At 34.4% G+C, this 20,072-nt stretch overlaps 1 protein-coding gene across 1 annotated transcript in view; it reads right to left on the bottom strand.

Moving 5' to 3' along the window:
• The window catches only part of CDH10 (cadherin 10), a gene marked incomplete at both ends in the record, with an annotated part of 57,994 nt that overhangs the window by 31,501 nt on the left and 6,421 nt on the right, over positions 1-20,072 (bottom strand). Inside the window, one exon of the mRNA XM_083880645.1 lies at positions 2,771-3,065. Coding sequence (XP_083736771.1) covers positions 2,771-3,065 — 295 coding nt within the window. The remainder of the gene's footprint in view (positions 1-2,770; positions 3,066-20,072) is intronic.

Below are 20,072 nucleotides of genomic sequence, written 5' to 3'. Positions count from 1 at the left end.
TCAATTACATCCAGGACTGCAACTTCGATCTGCATTCCTTACATCAAGCCTGAGAATTTCTTAGTCCATTGCCAACATCCTTAGTACTGGGATGTTCACAGTACTATAACCAAAAAAAAAAAAAAAAAAAAAAAAAAATAAAATAAAAAAAAAAATCCAGACAGAGAAAAATAGAGAACTGTAGGAATTTCTTCCTATTTTCCTTCGAATGGGGAAGTGACATTGTCATAAAACATGCCATTGTTCCTTTTTTCATAAATTTCTCACAGAAATTTTAGCACAGCAATTAGTTGCTGTACTAAAAATGCTTGAATTGTATGATGTTGGAAAAAATACAATTTTTTAAAAATTTTGTAATAATGATGGTATATTATTATTGGACCAGAATGTGAAGAATTTTAACTTAACGACTTCACAATTTCTGATTAATTCTAATTTTCTCAAAAGTTTCATGCAGTCTATTTTTTTTAAAGATTCTCCCCTTCTTCATTCAGCCTTTAGTTTTCAGATTACTAAGTAGATTTTTTTAAGATGGAGAATTAAATTAGTGTTATGAAGAAATGAGTCAACTTTCATGAATATTTAATACAATCCCATCATTCTCTCATGGACCATGGATAAATGTATACCTCTAGGTATCAGCCATAAAGCTAAAAGTAATAAAGCTAAAAGAAAATGCTACCTATGAGGTACTCAGTCAGTCACTCTAGTAGCTGAATGGCTGCATTTATAAAATCCAGGAACATGATAGATTTGAACTGAGTTATAGTTCTCTTAATTATTATAATTCTATTGACAAAATAAATTCCATTTGTTTCAGTGCAGCTATTTATGCAAGATACAAGCTTAACACACGAAGTACACCCAAGTAGGTTTTATGTTGCTCTTTTTCTATAAATTGTTTTCTAAATATTTTTCTTATAATTTTATCTGATTTTTTGTCTGATTTTATCTGATTTCTTTTAATGCTGACATTTTGCAGTTTCAAAATTTTATGATCTTTCTACAGTGGTAGAGATACACTGGAACCTTGCAATCTGAATACTTTAGAAGCATTGAAATAATGTTGTGATGGTTTGAGAACACTTAAAGAAAAAGATGTTATTTATGGAATTGAGACTGATTAAATGAACAATCAATAGCTTATAACTTATAATATATAATGGCATAATATTTAATGAAAACACTGAGTCATTTTCTTATATATTTCCAAACATGTTTTAAACAATGCATTTTGGAATTTATAGAAAGAACATGAGAAATAAAGTGGGAACTCTAAAAACTTTTTCAACCCTACTGTAATCTTGCCATATACTTCTCTAGAAAATGGAGCAATGGTCTTTCAGGATACATTTCACGATTCTCTGCCTAAAGCTGTATGTGTTTATGGTAATTTAGAAAACTGACCAGTACATTAGCAAATTGGTATTACATTTTGTTAGATTTTGGCACAGCAAAGGTGGAAGACTTTTCTGTTCTCCTCTTTATGTGGGCTGATTTGATGAGATTTCAGTACAGGCCTACACATTCATCTGACATATTTCTTTATCTTTCTTTTTAAAATTTATTTTCCTTTATAATAAAAACCACTTGCTGAATGCTGGAATTTTAAAAACAGATTCAATCAAAAACTGAAAGCAGATTGAAATATTAAGAATAAAGAAGTATTTGTATTATGCTTCGATACATGGCTGCACAGATGTGCTGAAGCCATTCTCTTTCAGTAATTATGTATTTTTTTCCTCTTTTAGCATTTTCCAAGGCCCAGGAAGGTAAGTACTAAAGCATCAATAACTGTATATATAAAACATCTTAAAAACTTATCATCTCAACAGGCTAATTTAGTAATCTAAAACACCTGTTTGACCTAATCAGGCAGTGGAAGTGATTAAAATAGTAATAATAGCAAAAGATTATACTAAATTTATTGTTTGTTATCTGAATTTTTAGAATTTAATATTATTGTAGCTGCAGATATACAATGAATAAATTAATACTATATTTTAAAGGAAGTTTTATTTTTTTAAGTTTTTCAAAATTATTCCTAATGAATTGTATGCATTAATATCAATAATAACTCCTATTTCATAATGTTATTGTTTATAAAATTCATCAGCTGCCATGATCCAGAGCACAACTTTGTAGTTAAGATAGGAACTAAAAATACATTGCAAAAAGAAGAATGATTTACTCAAACGGCTGTTTAGTACTCATGAAGGTGTCATTCATGGATGGAGTTAAGGGAGAATGTGAAACCATAAAAGGATTTGTCTATACAGTAAAAAAGTGAAAGAAAAGAAAATAGAGGGTGTCTACCTTCATACAGTGCATCAACAGTACATGAGTCAATATATAATTCTCCTCACCCACAGAGGGAGTGGAGACAACTCACCATTCAGTGCTTATCCCCACTGGGAACTTCCAGTGAAAATGAAAAAAAAAAAAAATTTGAGCTTTCAACAGGCTAATTTAGTCATCTTATTCTAACAGTTCCTAAGGAGAAGGATGATTCACCATTACCTACTATCTATAATATCTATATTCCAAAGAACTGCAAAGCCAATAATTTGGATATTTCAAGTAGAAATAGATCTCAGAACATAAAAATCTGGTTCTGAATGCCATTTCAATATTTGAGCAAATATGTCAAAATGAAAAATACTTAACTCATCAGGTAGAATTCTGCACATGAGTGGTTTCTTAAAAGATGGGGAAACAATTTTTCAAGTAATGAAGAAAAGGCATTTGTGCCTCAGTATAGAGAACTCACCTACTACTGACATTTCAGGAACACTAGCAGTGTAAATTTCTTCAGGAAATGTTGGTTCATTGTCATTGATGTCATGGATCTTGATGACAAACTCAGATTCAGGTTCCACTGGTCTCAGAGTTCTTCTGTTGATAGCTTGGGCACGCAGGGTGTAAAAGGCTTTCTCTTCCCTGTCAATTCTCCGAGTTGCATGAATATCTCCTGTTTTCTCATCAATTATAAAAAGAGTACCAGCCCCATCTCCTGACAAAATGTATTTGAGGGATCCATCTCCCTTGTCCTGGTCTGAATGAAGCTGAAATGGAAGAAGACAGTATTTTGTTTAGAAGCAATGAAAAGAATGGAGGTTTTAAAATATCATTATTATAATTTATTCTATATGCAACAAATGTGGTTGATACCGTCAAGAAACCTTTATTCTCCACTGACTGACAGTGTTTCCTGACTTAGCTCCAAGAATCTTGAACTTGACTGTTCTAGAGGGTTTTGCTTTTGCAGCAACACCTGTTCTCTGCGAAGAAACCTCTGCAGCACATTCTTAAAGAACATTTTTATGTTAATATTGACCTTTTCTTTCCTTGAAGAGATCCTATTAAAAATTCACAACTGCTGTGCTAGTTGTAAATTCACTAAGCAGATAAAGAACATGGCTAAATACAAGACAATTAAGGAAAACAGAACCACTGGTTTAATGAAACAATATTTTTAAAAAAATTCATTTAATATTATTAATATTTCTCCCAAATTGGAGAACATTTCATTTTCAGCCATTATCACTTGCACTCCATCGACTAATGTAAATAGACTAAAGGAAAACTCCAAATTTATTAAGCATGTAAGGTATCGATTTAACACCCATTATTTAAGTTGTATAGAGTTTAACTTCACATCTATAACTTGCAGTCCTGACTGCTTTTATATGAAAATTTTTTCAATTATGTTTTGTTGTTCAGCACAGTAAGGCAGATGATCATTTGATCTTTTGGATACATTTAGCATAATTTCTCTCAACGCCTTGTTGGAAAGGTCTTTCCAATCTCATTGATTCCATAATTAACTGAAAGAAGCTGGAACTCAGATTTATTTTCACCATGAAACATATTCTTTTTTGTACAGTTACTTTTGAGTTCAGCAGAAGGATCAAATAAAGTAGAAGCTCTTAATGCAAAAATGAAGTGCAAATATATTTCTTTTTAAATCACATCCAAGAAATACCAGAATATTCAAGTTTAAGAACTAGTGCATTTTTTTTCTTTCTAAAAATAGTTATTTGCACATGTAATAACAGTGTTGATTAGATCTGCAGTAAAATTATACTCAGACAGGTGAAGAGTTTTTGTTTATTTATGCTTACATTTCAGATCATGAAAAATGTTATACGTGTAGCATAGTATAAACATCCCTCTTGCTATGCAGCCATGAAAATATTTTTCTTTTTCATCTATGATGCACTCTTATTGTCTTCTGTAGCATCTGTTTTAAGTATTAGTAAAAATAAGTAGTAAAAATATTTCATTATTATGGATTTGAATGTATCTTCCCTTGTCTTTTGTGCTGAAACCAAACATGCAGATTGGACTGGTGGGATAAACTAAAGTCAAACATAAGCTTCTATGCTGTAAAATTTTTTCACACACTGAATATTTCCCACAGACTTGATATACGTGGAATAGATAGGACTCACCAGGCATCTCAGAACAAAACCTTCATGGTGGAAATTTGAATACTTTCATATTCTGAACTTTGGTTTTCCTCATAAAAGTATTTAGACCTATTAAACTTTGCTTACACTACACACACGTATGTTTGCTTTACAAAATAAGTACTTTCTCACTGTTTCTTTTCCTTCTACAGTAAATAAAAAAAACAAATAGGAAGGTCCACTAAACATAAAGAGTAGGAAGGTAAATGTTAAGAAAAAACCCTTTGCAAGTAAATATTTTTCCTTCTGTTTCTCTTGATGACTTCAAACTCAAGGTTTCAAGCCTTTCTCACACCTCTTTTGAGGAATGAATTTTTAAAGTGAATTTCAAAAAAGTGAATATTAATCCCTTATTCACCTGTCTTGATGGCCTACCAAAAGTGTGATCTTCTATGCCTACAATTAACCTTTTCACCCTTCTTTTCAAGAGACTCAACAGAATCTTCCAAGCCGTGTTCCATTTTAAAATGTCATATAGTGTAAGTAGTCCTTGAGTGCTTTCTTCTCCATATCTTCCTAGAATATAATTTCACTTCAAAAAGATTTTGGTCCTAGGAGCTCACTACTGGTCCATGAGCACACTGAAATATTTTCACAGCACAATGATGAAGAGCATGATAAGAGGGTGCTCTTTCTTAGACCTGTGACAGAAATATAAAATAGGGTCCTATTTGAGAGAGATATCTAAATGGGCAAAATTGCAGTTTTCCCAGATGCCTTCCAAAGCCAGGCCTGGCATTATTAATTCTCACAAAAGTTGACAGTAGTGTATCAGTGCTGCAGTGCCTGTTCTTTGACTCAGAAACCAGTAAGCAGCCTGGCAAAATTCATCCTAATACATTATCTCCAGAACAGCATAACTCCATGCAAACGGTTCTCAGCAAAAGTGTCTGGCCAAATTTAACATACAAATGATGCATGGAAATTGTTTTGGAGAGTGATATTTAGCAAAACCATGCCAGGAACTTGCAAAATAGTTTAGCAATCCCAATAATCATTTTCTGGTGCCTTAAAATATTGCTTGGCACTAGAAGCCTGAACAGTGTGCTGCAGAGAACTAAATCAGAAAACTAAGAAAACCGCTGCACTTAAAAAATATTAAGCTTTTGAACAACTATATTTAGATTAAATTTAGCATGTAAAGATCTTTTAACATAGTTATTTGACAATGATATATGGTACTATTATTGTTGGTGATTTTCCATTGCCTCTCCCCCAGCTATGTGTAAATCTTAGTGAGGTGATTTGAAAATGGTTATGCCCACAAAATTATTAACCTACCATGTCTGCCAAATTCAAACTTTCTACTTGCATGGAGTTTTTTGTTTGTGTGGTTTGGGGATTTTTTTATTTGTTTATTTTTCCCCCACACACATATATTAGCCAAAAGTCGGGAAAGGGAGCTGAATATAAGACTTTGAGACATCCACATCAAGACTTTGAAGGAGCTGAGTTGCACTTCACAGTAACATGCTTAAAAGGAATGCCAACCTACATAGTTAGAATAACACTTTAGGCTGTTCTCTAAAAAATATTAATAATGCCTTTGGTTTGATAATCCAATTTAAACTATATGTATATACATAAGATTCCTGAGTTATTGTAGAAAAACTTCAAATTCAGAATAACCTTTTGGGTCTTTTTGGATGATCAGGAAACAAAAAGTTATATATAAAATGAGCAAGTCTTCCGGACATAATTCAAGGGGTGAAAATGTGTAGCATATCTAAACAACGAAAGACAATACCTCTGGTTTTGTTTTTTTAGTTCTTAATTCAATCCAGATGTTACTAGAGGAATCAAGGTGACTAAAGACTGCCCAAGGTGCTTCACAGCCCTTTATGATGAATCATTACCCAACTCTGAAATGCATGAACAGTTTGTCAATCAATGCTGCAGAGTTTTTTTTTTTTTTTCATTTTACTCAAGTACTAAAAAAATGTTCTGTGAAATATTTCTTGCCACTTTTAGTATAAAGTGTTTCCTATAGATATTTTAGCTAATGGGCATCTGTGATTCATGTCAGCCAAGCTGAGAAATGGAAAGACATCTGTTTCATTTAGCAATTTCATTGCACAAAATGATCAGCTGTGAAGATGTGGTTTTGTTTTCATATCTGTCACTGATATTTTGCAAACTCCAGTTTCACTGAATTTCTTGCTGTTCTTCCACAGAAATACTTCCCTTTTCAGCTGCCCTGGTATACATATTTTATACATATTTTTTTCTCACTTTATAGGAAATCAGAATTTCAGTTGATATTATTTTATATAGCCCTGTTCCATCACACAGTAATTGCAATTACATGAAAAACATTTTTGCATATCTTCTATCTAAACTGGTTGAACAAACTTTTTTAATTCAGAAGGATTTCATATCGACAAAAAGGAAGGTCCTGCTAAACAGAATATTACAGAGGGTCTCAAAATGGAGTGTTACATGAATACTTAAAAATGAAGCAGAATTACCAATACAAGACAGAGACAAAAACAGGTTTTAAGAGCAAGATTTAATTTTTATTCAATTGTGGGAAAAACCCCAGAGTTAATTAACATCTTACTTTCTTCCTTAGGGTAAATGCAACCATAAATAAAATAAGTTCATGAAAATATGCCTCAATCAAATTCAGCTCAATAAATTTTTATACTTTGTAAAATACCTTTGTAAAAATATTTTCAGATTACTTTAGTTGAACAACATAATAATTCTGTTTCAAAAATTACCACTCAGGAAATCCATGTTAATTAACATCCAATGATTCAAATCAAACTTGTCTACTCAGGATATTGGGATTTCTCCCTAGCTTCCCTCATGAAATCCACTCGATTCTGAAATATCCCAAAATGAGTCTAGAGTAGGTGGACTTTTTTTTCTAATAGCATACACAGTGTTAATCCTATTTTCACCAAAAAGCAACAAGACACTACTGTGAAAAACAGAGAGAAGATAGGGCTAGTCAGATCTATTTTATCATACAAGCTACTTCTGGAGTTCTAAATTATTTATGACAATGCCAGAAAAAGACTTTAAGATTTGTCACACCTATTTCTATTTGAATTTCAGATTCAGGAGTCCTTCTATGATTTTTCAGTGATTGGTATTCAAATGACTAGACACCAGATATGACTGTATTAAGAAACTTCCATCTAGTTAGAAAACTTGCTGTAGGCATTAATATAGTTCATGTTATTTTTAATCTTAATTTAATATACTATAATGTATAGGACAGTTTCCAATACAGTTTAAAGTTTTTGCAGTCTTTGCAAAATGGCAGACTAATATTAACTTACTAAATGGACTCTTACTCTCTTACTTTATAGTAGTCATTTTTAATTGTATAATGCAGATTTTTTTTCTACTTTATTCAGTAATATGTCAATATATCAACTTTATCCTAGTATCATAGTAACAATGAGACCTCAGTACACTCTTGAATTACTCTATCTAATAACCTTTAAGACAAAGATTTTTTTCAGACAAATAAGTCCTGAGTGTCTCCTAATTCTGAGGACAAATTTCAGGGCAAATTGTTACCTATTATATTTTTTTCTAATTATATTAGCAATGTGAAGCCAAAATGCACCATAGAAGCATTTGCCATTTCTTTCAGTGTTCTAGTGCACATTTAATATTAGCAACTTGACTAGATACTTAGTTGAATAATAGTGTATGTGTCTCTAAACATAATCACAAAGGTGGGCAGATTTTACAGGAAGTCAGCAAAAAATAATTGATATAGAATTCCCACAACGGAGATGTTTATTTTGAGCAGTATGAACTGAACTATTAAGTGATGTAGTTGTTAGCTGCACTTACTGTAAAAGATTTTCAGACCAGCTCATATCCCATGTGGTATTCTCACAGTTGATAGATTTAACAAGTCACGGCTTTAAGCCACATTTTACTCACCAAACAGGTTCACTTATTTAAATTTATCTAAAAGGTAATATTTTAAGCAACTTTTTTCAGTGATTCTGTAATTTGCACTAAGTTTTATTCAGACATGTCACACATTAAATTTTCTCACTCAGTTATATTGTCAGTTTGCCGGGGCTGTGCTATTGTGTATTATTTAAGAGGAGATGGGCAGAAAGAAAAAAGACAGATTTCAAAAAGAATGCTTTGTGAGACTGGGAAAGATAAGGGATGAGCAAGCTGAAGTGGGAGCACAACAAGTAATCTGAGGAGTAGTCTGAAATTCTTTTGCAAGAATCGGAAATGAAAAACTCCAGTCTTCAGTGCAGACTGTTTGCAGACTGTATTTGCTTAACTTGATTATCAAAAGGAAAGATAAAAATATTTTCCACCATTTTTATTGATAAAGATCACAGTATTTCCTTGATGTTCAAAATTTTGTTTGTTCTTACCAATGTTTTTAAACAGTAGGAGATAAATTAAAATTAATATACCTTTTTCAGCATTTCTTTCCACATCCCTGAGTGAAATAATATCTATCACATGAATAGAATAATTTTTACAGCTCCTTACAATTTTCACTACTGATATAATTTTGAAGATTCTCAATTTCCAGCAACTTTCCATAACCATGCAACAAATATATTTTTATTTTTCATCACTAGGTTTTTGTCTTTTTCCTCTTATTGTAGATTATTCTAAAGGGAAGAGTCACAGTCCGAAGAAGGTAAATGGTCTTGTTGCTGACAAAATATTCTAGGATTTCAGATGAGAAAGGCAGGATGTTTTTTTAAGACACATCATTTGAGTAGCAGCAAAAGGTCTTTCATAGATGCACTAAGTCAATGTGCAAATATCCAATCTCCCTCCTCAAGCCAAGGTCTTTAACTGATGTTCAGAGAGTTAGAACAAGAAAGTTTCAGCTTCATTAGGCTGTTGTAGCTTCCACTCCAGAAGACACGCAAGCATTGAGCTAAGATGAGAGACTAATTGAATTTCATATGCCAAAAATTTCTTGCATAAGCCAATATGCATATTGTCTTCCAATTTTCATGTAATAAATACAGGCCTGTACATCAGGTAAAGACAGAAAGCAGAGAAGTGCAAGTTAGACTGGATGTGCTCTTACTCTTCCTGGCACCTCCAATAGATGTCTGGGTATAAGTAAGCAGAAGTGAATTCTTGTGTTAAAGAGAAGAAAAGGTTCTGACCCATGGCAGTTATTCAGGTCCCAAATTCATTTAAATGCTGGACTGGACAAAGAAACATTGTTTGGCTCTCCTCCTCCTGAAATCGGCATGACACAAGCCTACATTCCCACTTCTATTAATAGTCTTTACACTATCCTGTGGTCTCAGAATGAAAATATATCTGATAAGATTTTCCTCAGACTAGGGTGAAGGCTTTTTGAATATCCATGTTTTTTATGTGTTATGTTTTTTGGCTGTTTTTCGACTAAAATAAAAATCTGTACTAAACATTGTATAAAGGATTAAGTAGTTTCCAGAACAATCTCCCCATTCCACCAAGGAACAGCCTAGGAAGGTAAATATACTAAAACAGCACATTTTTCTTACACTGAATTCAGAATAGCTCCATGTATTTGGAAACTTAGGGGTTTGTCTGTTTAGTTTGAGGTTTTTTTAAGGAAAAGTCACCTCTTATTCCTATGCTCTCTGCATTAATCACAAAAAAAAAAAAAAAAAAAAAAAAAAAAAAAAAAAAAAAAGTGGTTGTGAGAACCAACTGTAGACTCAGGGTTTTTTTGTAAACAAGAATAATTTTATTATATATATGTTCATACATGTTTTCCTAAAATAGCCTAGTTATTAACAAAATTACCATTAAAACAGTTAGTTTTTTATATATCGTAATGTACAATTTGCACTCTACATATAAAGCACTGAATATTTTAAAAGCAGAACACATTTAAAATACAGATGCTTGGTTTCTTTTGCCTACTACTGGAGGCCATTTAAAAACATGTTACAGAAGATTGTCTTTGCTTCCATCTGAAATCATTGTAATGTCAATTGGTAAGAGCTTTGAAGGTTTTCATATCAACTTTGTGGTTACGTGTATTTTCTCCTCATGTATACTCTGTATTTATCACACAGAAATGAACGACAATATCTGCCAACCTAGGAAGTGGAAAATGTCAACTTAAGTGGAGGTTGTATGTCAGAATTAAGGAATAAAAACCATTTTAATAATCTCTAAAAGAGTGATATCCATGATAATAAAGTAAGATTGTAAAATTCAATCCCAAGGAAGGGAAGAGAGGGAAAGAGAGAGCTGACATATTTTTTCATACATTTCAGGAGACTTCTGATGAGTCTGAATTACTACTATATTTAAGCATAGCATTTAAAACAATGAGGGATAAAGATGTCCTGTATCAATCCTGACCTAATTTATATCATACTGAAATCAGTGGGACTATATATCCAGGAGAGAAATCTAATAACCCTAAACAAGAAGATAAAACCTTAAATGAGGATCAGTGATAGAAGATAGGTGGAATATGTATAAACTCTTAAATGCAACTCATATTTTTATTTTTCCATCAATTTTGTCCCATCTTTTAGTAAATTACAAAATCTGTTATTCTAGGGAATACTATTCTCAAGAAAATTCCTACGTATATACCAGTTACTAAATAATGAAGTTGTAATTGAAATCATTACATAAAATTAGATTGCAGAATGATTGTGCCAGTGCTGTCACCCTCACGGAACAAAAGTATTTCCTGAAGTTCAGAGGAATCTCCTGCTTCTTGGTTTGTGACCATTGCCTCTGCTTCTGTCACTGGGCATCTCAGAAAGGAACCTGGCTCTGCCCTCTCTGTATTCTCCCCTCAGGTGTTCATGTACATTGATAAGATCTCCCCAAGACTCGACTCTTCTGGTGCAAAGAGCTTCAGCTCTCTCAGCCTTTCCTCATATGTGAGATGCTCCAGTGCTTAATCACTCTTTGCTGTACTCTCTCCACTGTGTCCATCTCTTGTACTGGGATGCCTAGAACTGGACATGGCACTCCAGGCATGGCCTTGCCAGTGTTGAGCAGAGAGGAAGAATCTCCTCTTTCAGCCTGCTGCGAATATGAGGTCACTTCTATCTGTTTCTAGAGACCTTCATCCATTTATTCTTCTTGGCCAAGTGGCCCACAGGAAGTTGCCATTATAATGTCACCTTTTCCTGTCCTCCCTTTAATCTTAATTCCTTCTCCCATCCCCAAGCAGAGCTCCATGTACTCTAGCTGCTCTCTCACATAAAAGGCAACTCCCTCTCTTTGTCTTCCCTTCTCATCCTTCCTAAAGAATCTGTATCCCTCCATTGCAACACTTCAGCCAAGGAAGTAATTCCATCAAATATGCATAACCCAAACAGAATCAGAGTACTGCAGCTTTATGCAGGTCTTTAACTCATTTTGTTTATTACCCACATCTCATGCTTTAATATACAGGCATTTAGGAGTGAAATCCCAGCATGCCAGGTTCCTGGAGATAGTTTGGGGATTTATCTACAATGGTGCCTTCTAGACACCTTGTGGGCACTTCAATTATGTAGGGAATTACAATCATATAATGACTTTTAATTGAATTTAATCATGTTTCTATTAACACTGTGTACATAACTATAATTACAAGTTAAACTTTTCCTGTCAAAGCAGCACATTTTATTCGACTATCAGAGTGCAAAATGCCAAAATAACTAGATTTGGATATAAATCTCAGGACAAATCATAGAGAGAATTGCATGTTATGGTGTATACATAAAAGACACCATCATCAGCCCCAGTGAACTTTATTCCTTAAATACTTTTACTGGGAAAAAAAAAGCCTATCCTGATCTTGAGTGATACAAATTAAGAACTGTATTCCATAGTAATTATTCACCCTTGCAATGTTAATTGATGGTTTAAAAAAAACGTGTTCTGTGGACTACATCAATAATGAAAAATTATTTCTAATTTATGTGAACTCTGGTAATCAGCTGATAGGCCTTGCCAGTATTTCCATAAAGCTTCTGTGACATTTGCTGACATTTGTAAGACATCAAAAGCACCCTTTACTTAATCTCCTTTTTCCTAATTACCAATAAAGTTTACTATATTAGTTATGTTGCTGGTGTTTCATTTTCTTTGTGTGGCGTTTTATGTTTTGTCTATAGAACAAAAGAAATCCTTTACATACTCTTTTTTTTTTCCCCTCCGAATCAGTTCATTTCCATGAAGCTTTAGCTCTTGCCTGGTGTATTATTTGAGTTTTCTTCTTTCAATAGTAAAAAATTTCTAAACCATCCCTAGAAAACTTCCTAATTCTCTTTTATGATACACAGACTTTTACACGGCACTTGAAATAGTATTCCTGATTCCTTTAATGACTTTGTTTTCTATAGCATGTCATTATTCTTTCCCAGGAAATACATCAGTATTACTGAAATCTCTTCCATTATTCTTGAATGATAAGCCTTGATTAATCCTGTGCAGCTCTTGCCAGTGTCACAGCCATCAGCAGTCCTCTAGCTATTCTATTTATTTTACTTGGCTTTTAGGAAACAACATGCCACTCCTGACACATAGAGAATGGTCTGTCACACAGTCTGACCTAAGTAAATAGATAATTAAGCATTTTCCTTGTATTCCTACTCTATTATTTATATAGAAGTCTCATTATCCTTTCTGAATGACCTAAGAAATCCTGCTGATTGCTAGAGGTATTTCTAAGCCCTGTATGGCATCTTCATGCAACAATGTGTAAAAATGTGGCTGTATTTCTGCACAGTAGTTCTTACAAGGGACAGGTATTTTAAAAATATAAAAGGAATGGAGTATTCTGTAAAAAAAAAAAAATTGAAAAATTATAGAAATTAACAAAAGTTATGTTTTTTTTCTGTCTCCTCATAGATATTTATTTGCTGTATGGCTCTCCCCAAGTGGCCTCTCCTGAAAGTCATATATTCTACTTGCCACATTAATTTCACTTTTTACAAGTAGTTTCACTTCATTAAAACTTTTCTTAAGTTTCAGTAACATGACTTGGAACACTGCCTGACTCTATGTATCTTTCCTGCTTCCTTTCTCAAAATGGATTTTCATGACATTTCTTTAAATTCCTACTTGTTAAAACAAAATTTAAAAAATAGAACTCTCTTTTTCTTTCCCCATCTACTTCACCTCTCACAGAGTTGTGTTAATCAATCTTCTCACTTAAAATATCAATGTGATTTTAATAATTTAGTACTAATATAGATAATTTCTATCCAAGATTGCCTAGGTAGTAAAAATTTTAATTATATTCACTCTAAAATAGTATTTCTTAAATATTTCCAATTCCTAAAGATACCTAATTCCTAAAGATTTATAATGGTATTACAATCATCAGCATAGAGATTCAAAAATTTGAATTTATGCCAGTTTCTAAACCAAATGGTCAGAAAGAGTAGTCGTGTCTTTTCTCAGCTGTTCTTGAGAGTGGAAGAGACAAAATATCCCATATGATCATCTCTAATGTATTATGTAGTTTCCAAAGTTTTCTATGGAGTAGGTTTTTTGGTGGGTTTTTCTTTGTTTGTCTTTGTGCTTCTTTTCGCCACCAGTTTCACCCAGAAATATTCTAAATTATTATGTCCAACCTCTGTTTCCTGTTGTGTTAATAAATTTCACTTGCTTGAGAATTATTAAGAAAGGAAAAACATTCTTAATTAAACCCTAAAACAAACAAACAAACAAACAAACCAACCCAATCAGAACCTAAAATAACCCCAGAAAACCTCAGATCACTATAACATTGGCAGTGAAGGACAGCATGATCACTCCTAATTTTACACCAGGAGTAAGCTTAATTTGCTTATGTCTTCCCTCCAACTGCTTTGAGATACATATGTAGGCAAGTTGGGAGGAAAGACAAGATTGAAGGAATACAGTTCCAGAGGCAGGGAGAGCACCTACACTACTGCCTAAAGAAAAATATCACCAGAAAAGTTAATTTGGTATAGGTCTGCATTGTGTGTAAGACAATAATTCTAAATAATTCTAAATCCGGACAGCATAACTCGACTGTAGACCACAGATCTAGGAAACAGAAGAAAAGCATTGTAATACGAAGAAGAAAGGCTTTTCTACAACCTTGATAAGGGGAACAGAAGACATGAACAGAATTGCTGTTGAGCAACAAGGTTTTCTTCAGCTGTCACATGTTCTTGCAACTATGCAAAATCTTTTCCCACTCAAATTTTCCATGCCCAGTCATCCAAGTCTACATTGCAAGCAGCCATCTTGGCAACGTCTTAGTTTTAAAAACTACAATACTGTTAATATCCCGGAACATTATCTTTCTTTGTTCAGCACCTATTTGCCATCTAGCTCTTTGACTAAATCTCTTAGTGCTTGCCTTTTCAATATACCAAGCCTCCCAACTATTCGCTAATAATTTTCTAAGCTCTGAAGTGTGTTCAGATGTGTAACACATCTGTAAATATTTTTACCTGCCTTTCAAGCATTTGGTTGGTCTATGAATTTAATATTTGAAATAAAAGGTAACTTCTGTTCTCAGTTTTGGAGAGATTAGGAACTCAACTCATCTAGGGTTATATATTTAAAATTACTATGGACCAAAATATTGTAAAATTAAAGGATTTTTTTTTCCCCTCAATGGCCCTGTTCTCCTTAAATGCTCTGAAGTAAATAGCAATCGAAAAAACTCAGGAAACAGAAATAATTGTTTGAGAAAGTAACACCTATGAGCAGGAACCAATGTTTGTTTACTCCTGCAAGCAAATCCTACTCTGTCTTCAGGGACTTCAGATAGTTACTGCCTCAAAACAAAAGGTGTTAGAGACTTTAGAAGAAATTACCATTACAGTCTTTTTGCTTTAGCTTATTTTTAATTATCTTCAAAGACCAAAACATTCTTATAAGGAAGACCTTCCAGCAGGAAGACATTTTAAAAGGGTAAACATCAACTTTTAACTTCTTAGAACTCTCTCCCTCATGGGTATTTTGTTGCAAGTCACCAATTTTTCCACAGTATTACTCCCAGTTCTTCCTTTCTATCTGTGTGTACAGGATATTTAAAAGGTCATCTGCATCTGATTTAATGAAAAAAAAAATCAAGAGAAGGAAAAAAAAGCCCCTGAAGAGAATCAGCCTTTGAACTGCTGCTGAAATTATTGGCTATTTACACATTTATAATTTCAAATAAGGTATAGGTCAAACATTTGTAAAACTCTCTTTTATATTATGTTTTTTAATTCCTTGAGTGAATGAATGTACTGTGATGAAGCGGACTCTACTTCTCTTGAGTTGTGGCTTTGAATATAAATCATTTCAGCTTTATCAGTTCTTTCCCTTTTGGACTATCTATTTGTGACAAGCAGATAAAATTTTAAAACCAAAAGATAAATTGAACTGAAAGGAACTGGAGAGTTTAGATTAAACCATTTCCCAGTTTCTTATACTATTTTGAAACATGATGTTGTTTTAAGCACAATGCATAATCAGATACAAACTCTAAATGAAAACCACTCAAGAGAGCTATAGCTGTTCTTCATGAAGGCAGCAAAATGTATCCTATTGGTGATTTTACACCTGCTGGAAGCATGCCTGTAATTTAGACTATCTTCCTCCTAAAGGTTCCTGACAACTGATAGATGTTATTTTACTTTGTGCTTACACAGATAAGAATTATCTATTTTAGAAATTATTTTCAAAATTACAAACTACTGCTACTGGGATTACTAGAATAAAAATTAAAATCTACCATTTAAAAGTAGTTTTCTCAGATACTGAGAAAACCAGTGGCAGGAAACCTTCCCCTATGACTAGCAGAACTGTATTGACCCCTCAATCTCATTTACCACTTCTCAGCAAATTGATAAATGGCTTGGACTCAAGTATAAATGCGTAAAAAAAATTGGAGAAGTCAAATAATATTATTCACCCTTGTATCAAAACTAGATAGTTTTTATTAAATTATTTAGGGAAAGCTAGGTTGCCAGAATTCAAGAAGCATTTGCACAGTGCTCTCAGGCACATGATGTGATTCTTGGGGTTGTTCTGTGCAGGATCAGGAGTTGAACTCAATCCTTGTGGGTCCTTTCCAGCTGAGGAGATTCTATGGTTCTATGATTCATATATTCCCAGTGTTCTGCATTTACCATGCTACCTTGAAGCACTCAATACCATTAGACATGGAGCTTCCATTTACTTGACAGAAGAGGAGGAAACAATATTCAGCTACTTGTCCTTACTCATTTTTGCATTAGTTTATGAGTAGACTTGCAAAGTATTTGCATAAGGGTAAAGAACTTGAAAGCAATTAGATGGATGGACTTGGAAATACATGAAGTGAAACACCCACACTGTTTTGAAAGCAGTATTTGTGAAGCACTCATAGCAGATTAAGTATGAACATTGCATGTAAGTCTACAATACTGAGAACTGTTGATACAGGTGCAAGGAAATAATAATTAAAAAAAGCTGTTTTAATATATGTGAGCCAACCATGTCATAATATACAGAGCAGGTGCCTGGGTAGAGGCCCCTCAGCCACGGGCAGGCAGGCGAGAGCCCCAGGGAAAGCCTGGAGAATGGAGGGTAAAACACTGTCCCTGACATATGACAGCAAATAAGAAATACTTTTTTAGTGCTTTACCTCAAAAGTTCAACAAACCAGTTTTAGTATGCAAAAGCTGTGCTTGAAGCAGAAAGCTTTTACATGCCTGCAAAGGGTATGCAAAAGCTGTGCTTGAAGTAGAAAGCTTTTACATGCTTGCAAAGGGTCATTTTGGTCAGGAAGAATGATTAAGTTCATTTAATTTTCAATCCATTTATAACTTTGTTTAGCAGAACTTAAAATTTCCATTAGTATCTTCCTCTACTTCGCACCTCCTACATTCAGTTTTAGTTTGTTTTCCTTAGAGGGAAAAAAAAATTAAACCTATCCCATTTCTGTAAAGATCTATTGCAGATTCCAATTAAAGACCATTAAAAATGTTAAACTTGGTAAGTAAAATGCTTATGGTCTTATAGAAGCCAAGGAGATATAAGAACAGATTGTAAAACTAGTATTTGCTTGAAAGCTGAGCAAATATAATTTTAGAGGTGATATCCCATTTCTTTGGCTGTAACTCCTTCAGTTATCATGACCTTTAAAATTATGCAAAGTATGCCTAAAACTACCCATGGAAGTGAAAAAGGTCCTCTACTATGCTTAGTGTTTAACTTCCAGCTATTGTATATAAGCGCATTCACATGTGCCTACCTGGGATATAGATATGTCTACCTAAGCAATTTAGTGTCTTACTTTTCTTTTCCTAAGTATTTTGCCTTGCTTCTCTTTTTAGAATTGCGAGGAGTTAAAGAGAACAGTTGCCTGTCTTTAACACTGTTCAGGCCCCAGAAGGGCTTTGCCATGAGACAGGCACAGAATAGAGCAACAGGATGGCGTGAGCTCCAGGCCTGACAGAGATCTGGTCAGCTCATCCTGGTTAATGCAACGCATCCAGGCAAAAATTCTCCCTCTGGCAAACTGTGTAAGAAGCAACGGCTTGTGCACATATCACCGGTCAAACAAAGACTATAGCAAGTTATGGGACAGATGGCATCTGTGACCATCAATGAACACCAAGGCCCACCCAAACATCCTTCCATGGATACCCAAAACTTGGACTGTAAGAGAAGTCCCCACAGCAGGAACTTGGGATAAGATAAAGGTTGTACTACTTTCCGGGAGTTATCTCAGATGCAGGGGGAAGTTAAACTCAAAGAGAAAAACACATCACTGATATTGGACACAAAGAATACAGCGTGTATGGACTACAAGGACAGCCAAAGCAGCAAATGTGCTGAATCAGCTCTGATTGGGTAAAAGGTAATTCTGGCAGGGGGAAGATCATGATGCACCAACTCAAAAAACTCGCTGGTTCGAAAGAAAGGAAAGACTGAGCATGAGGACTAATTAGCATTAGAAGCGAGGGAATCATTTAAGCAATAGTAAAAGTGAATTGTGCTGTCGATGAGCATTAATTCCTTTGCTTGTTAAAATGTAGAGATATCACAAAGTTTTGAATGGCCTCACCACTAAGAAGCCATAGGTGAAGAAGGACCAAGAGGATGCCACTGGATCCATAGGTGGTTACCACCTTCTTCTTGATTTCTCTCTCTCTCTCTCTCTCCCCTTTTTTTTATTTTATCATATCCTACCTCACATTATATTGTTAAATAGGATCCATACTGTTGGCTTAGGCATATGGTCTCTTTGCACCTTAATTTGACCAGATATCAATAACTGGATCATAACAGGAGCCTTGGCATCTCAGAGCATGGTTTACATCTTGGGACCATGGTTCACTATTTACCAGTGAATCACTTGCCACAAGTGTGACACAATGTCCTCCAGCGATTACGTGTATACGGATATGTGATGTGAGCCTGAAACTGGCACAAACTTCATTCCCTGTGAAGATTTGATTCAGCTACAACATGAACCCACAGAATTTCCATCTTCTCATGATACCATTTGGTTAAGAAGATATTTCTGTTTGATTAAAACTAGATTACCACTGTTAGCCAGGACGTTTTTTCCTTGTCAATACCCATACCAGCTTTGGCATGCCCTGAGGTCTTTCTCGTGTGTGCTAGTCACATAATATAAAAATATAGGACATGCTGCCTTTCAGTTCTGTCAAACCAGTAGAACTGGTAGAGATTAAATGATACTAGTGTTAGTAAGCCTATTGTTTCAACTTTTTAGTACTTTTCATTCTAATTTTGGTATGTTTGCCTATATCCCTCCCTTCCTTCCTTCCTTCCTTCCTTCCTTCCTTCCTTCCTTCCTTCCTTCCTTCCTTCCTTCCTTCCTTCCTTCCTTCCTTCCTTCCTTCCTTCCTTCCTTCCTTCCTTCCTTCCTTCCCATGCATCTCTCCTCTTGTCCAATCCAATACCTTGGCTCCCACAGGTTTTATGGAACGTGGTTCTTGCAATGCTAGCTGGTTATGGTTGCACAAACAGTCCTACTGACTTTACAATTTTAGAGAAAAAGCACACTCCAAGTAATCCACCTGTTAGATCTTTAAGGACAAATTTGAAGTAGAGAGCCATTCAACACATCCAGCATTTCTCACTGAGAGAACAAATAATGACACTGGACTCCTCAAGAAGGGCAAAATTGCTTTGGAACATATACCTTCAGCTCTGTTAGATGTGGTCTGTGCACATGAAACAAAGTCTAAAATGACAGTAATCCATTCTAGTACTATTTCACTCTGAAACATTGGAGTTTCACTGTAGCTCTCTGTGCTTTCTCATGCTTTCCAAAATTTTACCAGTCTTAAGAGGCAACTGAGAGCCTTCACTTCGGTCTTTCATTGACAGCATAGGGCATATCTGAAAAAAATATCATCAGATAATATGGACACTAGGACTCATCCTCTTAAGCAGCTGGATTAAGTATGTCCTCAGCATGCCCTATTCAAGTGACTTAACCCCTCTTTCCTTCTGAGCAGACAACATTTTAAAGAAACTTATACACCCAGGCATCTGAACAGCGCTGTGAAGCCACAGTCTTTGAACAAACATATCTAGCTTCAAATTCAGGCACACAACAACTGTGGCGCTTTTGATCATCACTAAAAGACTTGTGGACACTACTAAGCCTTTGCATTCTTCAACAGCTGTCAATTC

This window comes from Zosterops lateralis, assembly GCF_965231275.1.
Source record: "Zosterops lateralis genome assembly, chromosome: 1".
In the NCBI taxonomy this organism is placed as follows: domain Eukaryota; kingdom Metazoa; phylum Chordata; class Aves; order Passeriformes; family Zosteropidae; genus Zosterops; species Zosterops lateralis.
The sequence above is the reverse complement of the archived record's forward strand: the minus strand, read 5'-3'. Positions and strand labels throughout refer to the sequence as shown.